This window comes from Hydractinia symbiolongicarpus, chromosome 11, assembly GCF_029227915.1.
Source record: "Hydractinia symbiolongicarpus strain clone_291-10 chromosome 11, HSymV2.1, whole genome shotgun sequence".
Taxonomy (NCBI): Eukaryota; Metazoa; Cnidaria; class Hydrozoa; order Anthoathecata; family Hydractiniidae; genus Hydractinia; species Hydractinia symbiolongicarpus.
Window position 1 is genome coordinate 5,351,249 of NC_079885.1, and position 15,943 is coordinate 5,367,191.

Here is a 15,943-nt window from a genome sequence, read left to right on the forward strand (position 1 = left end):
AACGCCAGTCTGAGAGACAGAAAGAGTTCAGATGAGCTAAGAGGCAGGCTAAGTCTCCGTAGAATTAATGATGTTATCCAGATAAGAAGATTGAATTGCCTGGGGCACTTGGAAAGAACGAAGGGCGATAATTGGGTGAGAAAGTGTAGGGACTTGATAGTTCCTAGGGCAGATCGAGAAAGACTTGGCTGGAGGTTATAAGGACAGACTTGATACATAGGAAGTTGAGTTTAGATCGAACACAGTCTAGATCAGATTGGAAGAGAGTCATTAATATACCCCGTCCAACCCATGCTAGCATGGAAAACGGACGTTAAGTTGAGAATGATGATGATGATGATGTTATCTAATGAAAACATAACAAAGAAAACTAAAAACGATGTTTATCAGTTATGTAACATTTGAATCTTTATCAAATCCAAAAACGTTGCAATGCCGTTAATGTGTACATTGCTCTTGAAATAAAAAAATATTTTTTAATGTTTATTGCAAATAGCTATGGGTACTAGAATGCTTGTTCTGCAAACTTTAGCACTTTGTGGCAAAATAATTTCAATCCAAGTTCAGTCTAAATGAGTGCGTAGAGTAAAAAGTTCAAAAAACAGATGCTTAAAAAATCTTTTAATAAAATCAGGAAAAATGGAAGGAAGCAATTATATGTAGGTAAAACCTCTGTATTTTTTTTAAAATAATTTTTTGCCACACGTATATATAGTTATATATATGCCGTTACTTGCTGAAAAACGAACGCTTTTATAATAGATTTACGATTTTAATAAATTGTACGATTCTCTGCACCTACACTCTCATTGTAAAAAAACCCTGGAGAACAATCATTACCAAAAAGTAAAATAGAGCCCTGGGGCGAGGTTGCCTGCCAGACTAAATTGTTATAGAAATTATTGCTTGCGAACATAGGGGAACTCTTTCCGCTCAGCAACCCTTTATATATAGGTTATAGTATTTATCATAAAAACAAATTATAGAGCTTTAGCAGCTAGCTAGCTAAGTTAACTAGCTAGTTTGCAGCGCTAGATATACAGAAAAACGGAAAAAGTAGTGGCCACACAACAAAACAAGCAAGCAAGCCCAAATATAAGGAATGCCTGGGGCTTTTGCGACACGCCCTAAAAACAACATTACGTAACAAAATTCTTGAAGTTGAGGGGTTGTTCTTAAACGCAATGCTAAAACAACACGAGATTTGTACCACGCTGCTTCAGCTTCTTGGTAGTTTTGAGGTATACGAACAAGTTGTTCGGCCAAAGGATTAAATAATCTCCCCTTGTTAAAGTAGATTAGTATCTCTTTTGAACTCTCGGCAATCATCGCATCTTTTTTGGCTATGTACCAAGACAACTTTTGACTTCGTCATTTTAAATTGCCTCTGATTTTGTGGCTTTCGCTAGCTTGCCAGTACTTCGCTACTGGCAAAAACAATCTAGCCAGCTAGCACCGAAAGGTTGTCTTGTCAACTAATTAAATTATTGTAAAAACCTAGTAAAGTAAGTTATTTTTTATAACCAATTTGTTATTTACATGTTCGGTCTTTGCGTAAAGGAAGGGTTGGTCAGACTAATGTGACAGTTATTTAGGCAAACTTTCCGCAGAATTTGTGTCAGCGATATATCTACAGACTGTAATAGATGTGCATATTTTACATGCCTGGCCTCACAAATTCGTAGATTACATTCAGACTGTACTGTATATTAAAGATTTCCATACAAAAAAAAAATTTTTTAATAAACCAATCTTGTATTTATGAAGGATTCACCACAAAAACATTGTGATTACGACATGTGTACACCATTTCATAATTAGTGCTTAATGTGAATACTTGCCTGTGATTGGTTCAACTGGTATTATGATGCGAACCGAACCGCGATAAGAATGAACGCTGCCAAACTTATGTACGGCAGCTTGCCCTGTTTTTAAACGACAAAAATACATAATCAGACGGGAAACATAATCTGGATTTGCCGACTCATGTACGATATTTACGTAATCCTTCACTTATAGAACGAATATAATCAGGGCTGATAGGCTTTTATATCATTCGTCATCACTTCTGACAAAAAAGGTTATTATTGAGCTCAAATAGAACAAAATTTTATGGAAACTAAATTTTGGGATCCCCAAGTTTAATAACTTTTCATCAAACTTAATTCCCGGAAAACGAATATATATATAATTTAAGTCATCCCGAGAATTCAATTCCCGCAAAGAATAAAAATGAGCCCAACCATCCGTGAAATTTAGTTGTACACTTCGAATTATATTATGGTGAAATGTAGTCATATACTAAGAATTACGTGAAGACTTTTTTTCCGCTATGCCTAGTTTTCAATGGTGTTTTATCCTGGAGAGAAAGTTGTCAATGTTTGATTCGCAAAAGTTTGAAGAAAAAGGCCAATCACAGCCTGCCTGATCTGCCATTATATTAGTGTTCATATTACAGTCACCACAACATAATGAGGGCAAAAATAACATAATCTGGCCATGCCTACATAATCCGGCCGTCCGGTTTATGAGCAGGCCGTTTTCGCAATCTGAGCATAACAGGGCTATTGCTTAGTTGGAGAGTCTTAAAGTATTTAATGCTCATTTACAGCTACACATACCCAATTAGGGTCCTTGCTTATAGATATTCAACATTTTTGAATATATTTTTATTCCTTTTCAATTTTGAACAGCAGGCCTGGCAATTTCTAGTCTTTGTTTTTTATGCATTCTACAATATCAGGATTTATACACTGTAATAATCTATGCACCACATACTAGTGATTATTAAAATCAACCAACATACTGAGTTTGAAACTACAATCAATTGTTATTCACAAAATATAGCAAATTTAAGGAAATGGTCTGTGAATTTCTGGTCAGCGTTTTTGTTGAATTCTGCCATTATGGTATTCATTATGTCTCATTCAAGTATCACACACTAGCAATTGATAGGATCTACCAATAAACCAAGTTTAAAGCATTAATCACCCGTCATTATTGAGTTATTCTTCCTTTATTTGCACCATTTTCCCTGCCACTTTTGACTTCATCACCTTTACTTGCATTTTGAATGTCTTCAGTTATTGCAGATTTGAGATACTGGTCTGCGAATTTCTGGTCTGTATTTTACATAAATTAGAACGTCTATAAATTGAGAATCGCACATTTTGAGCATATTGTTTTTATACATTTTTTGTTCAGATTAAAATTATCTATTGATTGGCATTAAAATGTTTAAAAAATATTGAATTTTTTATTTTGCTGACTGTAAAACTGCTGACATCATCAATTTCCACTTAGGGGCATGTGTAAAAATGCCACCATGGTTCTTTGCATATTTACCACCTAATGAATTCATTTTAATCGAAAGTTTGCTTTTAACAAGTCTGTACATACAGGATGATAAGTTGACCCCCACTACATGACAAGTGTATTAATTAAAAGGTTTTTTGTGTGAGGTGCACTGTATTTAAACAGAATTGTTTGTTTATTTTTCTTGCTCCAGCAGTGATGTATGCTTTTTGGAATTTAATCTTTAGGAGTATATTTTGTGTTGTTAGCTAACAAGTGTGTGAGTGTACCCTCTGCTACTTCTGTAAACGATGCACACATCATACAAAGATATTGTGCTAGGCTCGCTTGTACTTGATTGCATTTATTTCTTAATTCTCGGATTTGTTGTCATTTTCAACAAAAATGACCAGAATTGAAAATCCATATCATGGATTGTGATTGGTTGTAAGATTAATTGTTGGTACGATTTATTTTCTTTAAAACAATATTATGTATATAAGTGAATGCACCTCAAAAGCCAAGGCACCCCAAAAACCGCACTGTTAGAAAATGTAGAATTAAAAGAAAGGAACGTGTCAAGATGGATGCATGTTGGTTTATTTCTAACCACAAGGAATTAGGCAACATAGAAAATGTCCACGATCGACACCATGGTTACTGTGAAAACAATAACCTTAAGTCTATTTTCTGGATTTGCATTCAAAATTGGGAAGTCTCTTATGTGGTTTTTGGGGTGCATTTTGAAAAAAATGACATAAATTGAAAACAACAACTCTGCTTGGTAATAATGATCAGGAATGTATCCAAACACACTTAAGACATCAATAACAGTATATATAAAGACTACAAATATAATAAAAATTGTTTTTTCTTTCTATGTTCTTAACAATGTTGAAATTTTTAACAACTTTTTTGTATTTGGGAACATCAAATTTGGTTCCCTTTAGTGGAACTACATTCAAAGGAACAAAAATTACATCAGTCACATGAAAAGATGATACATGAGGGCAGTGGGCAGGGGTGTCTTCTAAGATTGTACCAGATCCAATTTTGGGTTCATGCACCTAATTTCTAGAAAATCAACTGGCCCTTTTTCATCATGTAAAAAATGTTGAAAGATTTTTCCAACAAATACCATGCTACAGCGCTTCGATTTGTAAATGACACCATACCATTTTGCCACCAAGTCTTCTTCTTTGTTAGGAGGACTAAGCAGTTTTTTAAGCTTCCTTTTAGGTCCCAAGTTTTCATCTTCCATTGTATCATCATCATCATCATCATCTATATGGCAATGGCATCATCTTCTTCACTGGAATCATCGAGTAAGCATTTTCTTCACTATCGGATTCATTTTTTTCAACAGGAAAAACACATCTTGGTTCCTTTGCAGTGGATTAGGCAACATAGAAAATGTCCACGATCGACACCTTGGTTACTGTGAAAAAAATACAGCTTTTTACATTTTGAATTTCAAAATCTCAATTTTGTGTAAAATCTTGCATCCAACTGCATCACATTTCTGATTTTTGCAAATACGTTTGAATTTACATAAAGAGGAACCTTCGTTATTTTTTCTTTTTTTTCTATGGTTTCTTGCTTTTGTTTGGCGTTTTTTTTCTTTCTTCTCCTTTATTTATTTTAAAACATCCCATTTTTGGCTTTCACTGATCCATGTGTTTGGGTGACTCTGATGTTTTCGATGACACCTGTAGCAGTTGAAACGTAGCCTAGAATAAACTCGCTTGTTCATAACATGATAATATTTATATTATTCTGATGTTTTCTTTTGACAGCTTTGGTTTGACTTTTTGCACAGTCATGCAACCAGGTATTTCAGTTAGCTTGATGCTTTTTTCATCTTTTAGGATTTAGCAGTAGGATCTTTCTTGGTTATCGATTATTTTACCATCTAAGCGTCGGTTTATGGTTTCAGAGTCTTTTTTTAATGGGAAAAGGCCATTTTTCAATGCTGCTTGACCTGCTTCTTCTAACTTGATTTTTTTCATTTGTGGACTTTCTTGCAACAACAGCTTTATAGCTTTTGTGGATGGATTACTTTGCAAAGTGCATCACGAACTCTCATTGCAAATTTTGGTTTCATATTATTTTTATACTAATCTGAATTAAAAAAAAATAGTCACACATCCCAAGGCTATTTACCCAATGAACAGACAGCTGTTCAGTTTTTTCTGTGTGTGGATGACATGAAGAAACTTACTGCTCTATAATGTTTTTATTTCAAATTTTGAATTTTTTTAAAAAGTCTTTAAAAAAACCACATGGTTTTTGGGGTGCACATGACATTGTTTTTGTGATACATGGAAGTGTTCTGCACAATATAAGTTAGCAGTGATACAATCATCCTAAGAGCAATATATTATAACTATCTCATGCAAAAAACCATGGTCCTAATTCCAAACCGTTCAGAAATTATGGCCAATTTAGTCCATGTGGGTTTTGGGGTGCATGACGAAAAAGTTGATCAAGTTCAACATGGTAGCCAAAGAACACATGCTAGACTTAGAAACTATTCCTACCAGGAAGAACCCCATTTAGGCTTATCTTTCAAAACCAATAATATAGATATATATTATCCATCCATAGAAAAAGTTATAAGCCCTCCTACTTCAGTGTGGTTTTTGGGGTGCATCAACCTGTATAAATACTTTTTATACCTTACCAGGGTTTTTAGTTTTTGTTTATTATTGTCCTCACAACCCCTTGCCCAGTGCTTTGTACTTTTGACAATTAAAAAAATAGTAAAAACTTTTAAATTGCTACAGTACAGTCCAGATGTAAGCGTATGCGTGTTCTCAAATTTCACGCCCTTTACTTAGAAGTGGTTGTTTATCTTTTGTTCTTATTAATTATCTTGCCAGTGTTGTAAAAGTCATTAACTTGGGGTAATAAACAAAAGATTCTTGAGAAAAAAACATAATTATAACTGTGCGCAACTACTGTTAAATAGTGTGAACATAATCATTCGCAATAGCATAATTGTAAGTGTTCAACTCCTTGTTCAAACCTTGTAATGAAACCACGTAATTTGTAATGGATATTATGTATGTATATTTTATTTTTATTTTTTCAGGATGATTCCTAAAATCAAACTAGTCACCTTTGATGCGTTTAACACAATATTAAAGCTAAATGCGAGTGTAGGAACAATTTATGCATTGGCTATAAAAAATTTATTTCCAGAGCTATCAGCTAATTTTCCCCACGTTGCTAAAAAGATAGACAAGCAATTTCCCAAAGTATATAAAGCTCACTATAAAAGATATCCCAATTTTGGGTTAGGACAAATTACATCAGAACAATTTTGGCATGGCATTGTCAGAGAAACGATCAGAGACACAGGGCTAGAACTAGATTCAACATTAATGAATATTTTAACCAGTTCGTTGTATAAAGATTTTTTAACTAGAAAACATTGGCATGTATTTGAAGATGTAGAAGAAATATTGGACAGATGCAAAAAAGCCAATATAAAAGTTGGAATTGTTTCCAATTTTGATGAAAGACTCGAAACAATTTTAACAAACCTAAATTTAAGAAATGATTTTGATTTTGTTACTTGCTCGTATCAATGTGGATATGCAAAACCCGATCTTGGAATTTTTGAAATAGCTTTAAAGAAAGCAAACGTCACTGCTGAAGAATGCATTCACATTGGAGATAATTTAGAACTGGATTTCCACGCTCCTAAAAAACTTGGCATCCATGCTTACGTCATTGATCGATTTTATACTTTTAAGAACGACAATTTATGTTTTAGGTTAAAATCGTTAAAAGACTTACCAATTTCTTATTAAATACTTAATGTATAATGTAATGAAATTGCTGTTATATTATGCTGATATTTAAACTTCCACAATTTTTTCTCTTTTTTTTATGCTTTTGTTTTCACTCAATTCTTTAGCATTTGTTAAGCAACGTTCTTGTTTGCTTGGTTTCATATGCTGATACTGCAGTTTACATGTGAGTTGAATCAATACCTCTTAGGTCAGCCACTGCCATTTTGGTAATGTTTATCTAATTTTTGTTTAGCAAGCATTAAAATGGAAAAATCTAATGAAAACAAATACCCTGGTAAGAAAGAAGATCCTCAAAAAGGAAGATTAGCTGAAGAGACAATAAACTATTTTAAGAGGGTTGAACAAGTTTTGTTAGATAATACATTTGAAGATGAGGAACATAAAGAAATGTTTGTAAAAAATGTGTTTAATCAAATGGAAAAAGATGGTAGCCAATTAACTCGCCATCCTCTGACTAGTAGGGTCATTGAGGTGATTTTACCTATGCTTAACGCTGAACAAAACCAAAAGCTTATTTCACAGTTTAAGGAAGATATTGACATTGTAACTTGTGATCGATTTGCCAGCCATGTCGTTGAAGCCTTGTGTAAGAACGTAAGTCAGCATAAGGAGAACGCTGATGTTGTAGAAACTTTTCTTTCATTTTGCAAAGTCTTAAGAAAACAAAGTAATGGTTTATTAAGGGATGCTTATGGTAGTCATGTTCTCAGTACTGTTTTGCAAGTGTTAGGCGGTGTTGCCGTACCTGAAAGTATAACCAAAAGCAGATCCACAAGAGCATCTAAAAAAACGAAGGGCAAATATAAACCATTGGTAAATGCAAGTAAGTAATCTTAAAACTTAAAAAAATTTATGCTATATCTATGATCAAGAAAAATCTCTCGATCCATCAAAGGCCACAAAATAAATGATTAATGTATTTCACAGAATTGTATAAAGCACCTGTCGTTTTTAAGCAAGTACATTTTTTGTTTGATGTTTTTTCTAAAAACTCAGCAAATATTGCTATCCTGTTTATTGATCACAGTAAACAGCGCTCAGTGTATTAAATATTGACTTATTCTTTCTGGTTTTCTGTAGAAATGCGTCCTGCTTTAGGCTCTTATTTATCAGATATTTTCTAGATATTTGCTTAAAAACAAAATAAATAAAACTATATAAATCAATTAAAGTGTTCATTAAGTATATCTTTTGTGTTCTGAATTTCATCAGTAAAAGTGTTAATGACGATAGCAATGTACCTCCTTTTTACTGTTTTATGGATATTTGATTACAAATTGTAGATCTTTTATCTGGTGCTGTTTCTTTGACATCCGTTCCCGAGAAATTTGTGAAAAGCTTTAAAAGGTTTTCCAGAGTAATACAAGAGGATGACAATTTTGGTGAATTATTATGCCACCGGACTGCAAGTCCAGTTTTGCAAGTATTGTTATATGTTATTAAAGAAATAAGCAAGACAAAATACGCCTCTTTATGTCACCTGGTAGTTGCCCGTGCTGGTATTCTTTCCCAACAAAATGTTCAAGAGGAGGAGGAGAATGAGGAGACTATTCACAGGTGAGTGACTACAACAACATATATTAAAAAAATTTAAAATAATGGCTGTTAAATCCTAAATTGAAATTTCATGTAGCGTGGTTTGGAGCATTAATGAAATTTTATTCCTTTACAATTTCTATGAAATTGGTTATAGATTGATAGATCAAATATATTTTGCTTATAAAAAAAGAATACAAGTAATATGTTACTAATAGTTAAAAATAAATAGAAGGCACAAATCGTTTTATCATTAAGCCCCATTAATAGCTGAGCTATTAATATACTTTGTTAAAAACCTAAGAATAAAAAATCAAATCAACACATCAGGTTTTTAAAAAAATGAGTTACGTCATTATTAGTTTTTAAGAATGAAGTTCTTTACAACTGTTTTGAATTATTCCAATCCAATATTTATTTTAATTTATTGTCTAAATTTCTGTTCCACAACTATGGTCCTGTAGTGTTGTATTCATGCTGAATAAAAGAAAATTTGTTAGAAAACAATAATGGACAGGTAGAATTGACGTATACGATCAGTTTGTAGATATTTAAAACTCCAAGTGTTCTAGATAAAAGTACAGATACTGTGTATCCATCTGCACCGAATGTTATTCTACATGCATGTTCTGTTTGCTGTAAAGTTTAGACGTGTTTCTGCTTGCCCATACAACATTACAGTATGCATAAATAAAAAATATAAGTAAATATATAGTTCGCTTTTGTAATAAATTCTGAAGTTCCAATCAGGAAATACCCATTTAACAGCTACTGAAAATTCTAGTTTACACCATGTACAAGTTCATACAACTTTTAAAGCGTATTTACACAACCTTAACCCTATTACTACTAGTGGTGGGGAAAGGTTCTGCTCCTTGTCCATTTTCCTGCTTGAAATTTGTTAAAGTTAAACAATTTGTGTGGAAAAATAGAGGCTTGATAGGAAGAGTTTTTTTAATGGGGAAATGTTCGTCTAATAGACAAAACCAATGAAGCTAAAGGCTAGATTGCAAATCTAGGAGATTCTGGGGCACACTTAAAGGTATGGCAGGTACAACTACACATATCTCAACAAAAGCACAAAACCAGTAAAACCATTCGTTGTACTCAATCATGTGAATACACTGCTACTGTATTTCGATGTCTATTTTTTTTTTTTTTACAAAGATGTGGGCTTTCTTCTACTGTTTTCATAACTCTTTCAACTTCAAACAAATGACCAAACTTCCAATTCAAATTTTCGTCTTTTTTGTGAAATAACTGAAATATTTTTATAGATTGCCAGTTGTTTTAACAGATGAAGTTGGTAGTCATTTGATAGAAGCTGTTATACAAACTGCAGACGATGCAACATTTGAGACACTGGCAACAAGATGTTTCAGGCGATACATTATTTCACTATGTATTCACCCTGTCGCAAATTATTTGGCACAGACGTTTTTAAGAAACGTCAGAAGTTCTGAACAGGTAGCTACTAATAACTTTATATACTGAAGCAGACAGTATTTCTGACCACTATTTTTGACCGCATCAGTCGATTAGGGCGTAATAATTTTCCCAATATTATTGGGTTTTTTGTATGAAGTTGAATTTTTGTCTTGCACTTTTTTGCATTTTTAAACAAACAGCAATTCTGAAGATCTCTATTTTTGAGGTAAGATAGAACACAGCTTTCAAAACAGCTTTATCGCCCTTCAAATGATTGCATTTATATATATATATATTGTATTGATATATATGGCATTTATATATATTTCATTTATTTATTCAGCGCATTTAAAAGACTGTGACTATGCAATGCACAAGGTGCAATGCAAATACTATTTTTTTGAAGTTGTTTTGTTAAGTGACTTGTGCTAGATTGAATACAGGAAGTTGCTTTTGCATATTCTGCAAAAGTACCACAAGACAAGAGTAAAAATACTTTTGATTTATAATTATGTCCAAAATAAACGTCATACAAACGTGCAACAAGATAAAAAAATTCCTATCTGGAAAGGTTTATGCTGACCCTGATTTAAGCTCCTCTTTCAAATTTTAATTCTGGTTTGTTGTAGGCTGACTTCTATATCACAAAGATACTTGAGTTTATGGAGGATATTCTAGCAAGCGGTAACATGGGTTGTATTGTAAGAGCAGCAGAGACACTGGCGCGATTGGAAATGGTGGAGAAGCAGAAGTTCTTTTTAAACACACTACAGAAAGCATTGCACATACCAAGCAACGAAAAGGACTCAAAACAACTTGCTAGACTCATTTTAACCATGATGACATACGATATGTTTTTTAAGAAAAACGATGAGGTGGAGGAGAACAAAAATGAAGAACTGCCAATAACGGAAAATCATTTGGATAAAAACTCCATTAATTATCATGGTGCATGCCTATTAAAAAGTTGTTTTTCTTTTAAGAAATCGAAACTTGCTGTAGATAGCTTTTTAAGTTTGACCGTAGAAGAACTACTCTGTGTTTCGTGCAACCCTAGTGGTTGTTTTGCGTTTGAGAGTTTCTTTCAAAGTAAATGGATACCGAAGAAGAAAAAAGACCAAATGGTTGAATGTTTGACGAGTTCTATATACGTTCTAGCATGCGATAAGTTTGGTAGTCGTGTTATTGATGCCATGTGGAAGGAACTTGAGGAGGACGTTCAGGATAAGTTAAGATGTGTGTTACGTACACACAAGTCGAAGCTTGAGACTGATTTGTATGGTCGGATTATTTTGTATAATTGCGGTGTGAAACAACAAGTGGTGAAAATGAGTGAAATAAAAGAGAAGCAAGAAAGAAAAAGAAGACTTTTCGAAGACATCTTAGATGAAAATAAAGTTCATGCGGCTCCAGTGAAGAAAGAAAAGAAAACCAAAAATGGTTTGTTTATTCTTTTTGTGCAAAACTGTCGCCTCTCTGTCTAGCCCCCCCCCCCACTAATTATTGGGTGTCCTTAATTTTAGAGTGGAAAAATAAAGAGACGTTAAGGCTTTATCTCTTCTAAATATGTGCGCCAACAATTTAAAAAAAATTAAAGTTGCAAAGTCATGTTCTAAGCCTGATTTTGGACGAAATCTAGTATTGCTGATAATTTAGTTGAGTGCAGTGAACATAGGGAAATTCAATTTGTATGTGAAAACTGTTGTAATTTTTGTGAAATATTTCTAACTAGTGATTCGTACTACCTTATTTTGGCGATTGGATAAAATAGAATTTTTGAAGTAATCTAAATTTAGCTAAACAAAAATTTCAATCAACTAAAAGTTTTAAAATGCAATTGCGCTAAAAATGCGTCGTTTTTGATTTTTAAAGAAATTGATGAATTGAATTAAATCTGGCTTTGACTTTATTTGGCGGATGGTCAAATATTTTAAATTTAGCGTAGATTTTATTTGGCGTATTTTGACATATCTGACAACGTTTATTATTATCGCGAATTTTCTGCATCCAAAAATCTTTTCACTCGGACTTTTTTGCGTGTTTTTTTGTGTGTGTGTTTTTTTGTAAGAAGGTTTATAAATTGCTAACTAAAATGAAGGGAGCAAAATAAGTAGATATCGTTATATTACACTTGTCATATATATTTAAAATAGAAAAGTAGGAAGAAAAAAATAGGGAATTTGTTTTCGCAATTTCTGTGGAGATGTTTTACGAGGATTAAATTTCGCGAAATTGTCCAAAAATATTTCGGAAAAGTGCGAAACTCAAAATTGGCCCTAGATATGACAGGTATCTAAAAATGTAACAAAAATTTTCACTGAAAGTTTCTAAATTTAACAAAATGGTGTGAAGGGATCGCTCCATTTTTTTGGTAAGCTTACTTAGAACTTCTCAATAAATTTGAGTCTTGTAGCAGGTGCATGTATTTTGCCCACGATTTTAATAATCTTTAAAATATTAAACCAGGACTGACTAGTAGTAGTAGTGTTATTTTGTAGTTATTTTTGTTGTACCCCTTGTCATTGAATTTAAAATTTACATTTTAGATGATCGTGCAAATAAGTACCGAGAGCAGTTGAAGCAACTAGGGATATCATTCGACGATGAAGAGAAGTCTAATGAAGAACTTTTGACAAAACAAGTGAGTCAAGATTGGTTTCCATTGAAAACACTTAGTTGTTTTGCAACTGTTGTACAAGTAAATTTTTTTGAATCTCAGCAACATTTTTTGCGCAACATCTCTTGCGTGGCTTTGTAGTACTTTGCTGTGTTTTTATTATAAGTCGTAACAGTGACTGTTTCATACCTATTGCAACCCTTTTGTGTGTTATTAAAAACCGACCTTCAGTTTACTGAATGGAATTTCTCAGCGTTGGAGTTCTAAGCTGTACACATAGCTACATTTAATAAGGAAATAAAAAAGCTTTTATATGTCATTAATATTGTTACTTAAAAATAACAAGAGAAGTTACTGTGTGCTGGATACTTTTATCTTTTTTGTTTTGTTTTAAAAATATAGAGACGTGGTAAACAGTTTTTTACGCGTCTTCAGCACTTATTGGGAATACACCTTTAGTTTTCATTGATGTAACGCTGCTATGTCTCAACTTTTTTAAACAAAATGAATGTGATTTATGAAATCCTCATCTGCAACTTGATAAAATGTTAAATCTTGAGATTCATACAGCAAACAAACATTCTGTTAAACAGGTTTTTTAATTTTGTACTAAGTGACTTCTGCCTGAAACAGAAGCTTATTAGTACAATTTGAAAATTAAGAAGCCTTTGACCGTAACATTGATACTACCAAAACAGCATTTTCACATATTGGATTAAGTTGAAAATTATACACACACCAATTCAATGAAATTTTAAAAAACATGTAATTCAGGAAATTCGTGATAGGCTGATAAAGCATAAAGTAGTATGTTATTCTTGGCGAGTACAAAGAGATTACTACGTTAGACCTTTTGACTCATGGCGGCTACCCTTGATACGCTCACATTTAGTATTAACAATACTAACTCCCTGCTATTCTTCCTATCTCTTATCTTCCTATCTATCTTAAATCCTGTAAAAAGTCGTTTTTATTATCCTCACTATTGATTCCGTCACATTGATTCCTCGCAATCATGCGCACTTGAAAGATGTGATGTTTCAAATAAAAAATTTTAATGAGATTTGTACATACAAAGTCACATTCTAGGTATTTAGACACACATGCAAGTTATGCTGAAAGAAGAACTAAAGAAAAGGTTCATTTTCTTGCAAACCAGTCGCAACGTGACGTGATTAAGCTGCTCTGATTCTCAAGATGCTTTTTATTTTAAACAAATATTATACCTTCTTGCAGGTTAAAGACGAGCCACAAGATGAAAGATTGTCTCATGAAAAATCGTCTGAAGAAAAATCGTCTGAAGAAAAATCATCAGAAGAACAATTGTCAGAGGAATTGACACCTTCAAGAAAAATAAAGCAAAAGAAGAAGAAGAAGAAGAAAACCTGATGTTAATGTGAAATATAATAGACCTTACACACAAATATTTTTTTGTTGTTTGAGGAGAATGACGTATGAAGATTGGAATTATTTTGTTTAAATAATTTCAACACCAAATGGATTTGAAACCGATTAAGAGCATTAAACCTATGATCAATTAAAATGCTTGCTCTGGTAGTGGTGCTTGTACTTCTATATGAAATATTTTTGATCTCGTGTCTCTCGCGAAAGTTTTTAAATGCTTTATAAGAAACATACTTTTCGAGATAGCCACAATTTTTCTTTACTTCTTTAAAATATACGGAGTAGGACCCTCGGGTTATTTTGTTAGGATCCAAAACCTCAACCTGACGTCAGCATGGTATAATTTCTCTATAACCTGAAGCATAGCAAGTTATAGAGAAATTGTTGATTGTTCTGTAATGTTCACATCGACGAAACTACGTTTTATACCCCACCCACAGATCTATTTATACCTGTTTTTGGTTACTGTGTCAAATGAAAAAAATTTGCTGACAGGCAAACCTCGTGTGGTCTTTTTCTCTGTACAAAATGGTTACCTCGTAGCTTTATTTCAGGCACTCCACAAAGTTAATAATTTGCTGACGGGGAAACCACGTGTAGTCTTTTCCAGGGGTTAACGACTCGTGTACTATGTCAATACCCATATTTTGTCTCTGTACAAAATGGTTACCTTGCAGCTTTCTTTCAGGCACTCCACAAAGTTAATAATTTGCTGACGGGGAAACCACGTGTAGTCTTTTCCAGGGGTTAACGACTCGTGTACTATGTCAACACCCATATTTTGTCTCTGTACAAAATGGTTACCTTGCAGCTTTCTTTCAGGCACTTCACAAGGTAAATAATTTGCTGGATTTTTTACGGGTAAACGACTGGTTTCTACAACAACAGCCGTATTTTATCTGTAACCTGATTTAATGTCGTGCGAAAGGATTCACAAGAAATCTACGTACAAATCACGAATGTTTGAGACTCATAAAACAGCTTCTTTTTTACTTTGAAATACACTACTTTTCAAAAAATCATCTATCAAAAAAGGGGGTCAAGACCTTCCCGCCACCCCCGGCTTTTGAAACTAAAGGGGCTACGAAATCATTTAATAAGTCTAATCCTCGAAATTTCAGAAAAATGGCGCGTAATAAACGTACAACTTAAAAGGTAGAGGTCAGGGGCGGATACAGGATTTTTTTCTCCTTAGGCGGATTTGCGAAGCAAAGCGAAGCCCACGCGCAATTTTTGCGTAGCAAAAATTGCGCGTGATAAAACAGCTGGGGGTCTTGGGGGCGCTGGTTTATTTTGACGAGGGAACAGAAACAACACGAGGAGCTGTATATGTTAAAAAATGCTATGTTACTAGCTTTAAGAAGGTAATCAATACATGTAAAAAGATTTTAAAGCCATAAGTTGGGTAAGTACTTATATTGAATATATCATGATATCCAATAAATGTGGGGAACTTTTTTGTCGTTTTCAGTTATATTTGGATGCTCACAATATGATATTTAAGATGATTCAAATTGTTTTTTTGTCCTCATTGATCATAAACTTTTCCATCGACATTAGCATCGAAAACGCATAACTGTTCGGCCCCTTGAAGCTTCATTTTCAATAAAATAAATTTGTTGTCCAACAGTCAGTTACACCTTTTTTGAAAACACATGTTGCGCAACAAATGTTGTGAAGATAAAACAACAAAAGTTGCAGAACAATTATGGAGTTTTTAAAAAAACAAAGTTTAATTTTTCAAATCCTTTTAGAAAGCTTCTTATGAGACCAGAAAACAACCTGTGAAAAAAATATTGCCCGCTATTGAAAGTGTCCGCTAAGTCGAGTGAACACTAGTGTT

General features: G+C 33.3%; 1 protein-coding gene across 1 annotated transcript; it reads left to right on the top strand.

Moving 5' to 3' along the window:
* The first annotated feature begins 1,387 nt into the window (after positions 1-1,387).
* Positions 1,388-14,345, top strand: LOC130614577 (nucleolar protein 9-like). The gene is made up of 7 exons (XM_057436002.1): positions 1,388-1,505; positions 7,348-7,938; positions 8,399-8,672; positions 9,929-10,118; positions 10,709-11,519; positions 12,626-12,720; positions 13,933-14,345. Exons 2-7 carry the CDS (start codon positions 7,359-7,361, stop codon positions 14,083-14,085), a joined length of 2,103 nt encoding a protein of 700 aa, XP_057291985.1. The 5' UTR covers positions 1,388-1,505; positions 7,348-7,358; the 3' UTR covers positions 14,086-14,345.
* Positions 14,346-15,943: the final 1,598 nt, after the last annotated feature.

Bases quoted from the DNA above. Each gene is read 5' to 3' on its own strand.
- LOC130614577 (XM_057436002.1), top strand. From the start codon at position 7,359: ATGGAAAAATCTAATGAAAACAAATACCCTGGTAAGAAAGAAGATCCT. The intron at 10,119-10,708 runs GTAGCTACTAAT...GGTTTGTTGTAG, and splicing joins ACGTCAGAAGTTCTGAACAG to GCTGACTTCTATATCACAAA. The intron at 11,520-12,625 runs GTTTGTTTATTC...TTTACATTTTAG, and splicing joins AGAAAAGAAAACCAAAAATG to ATGATCGTGCAAATAAGTAC.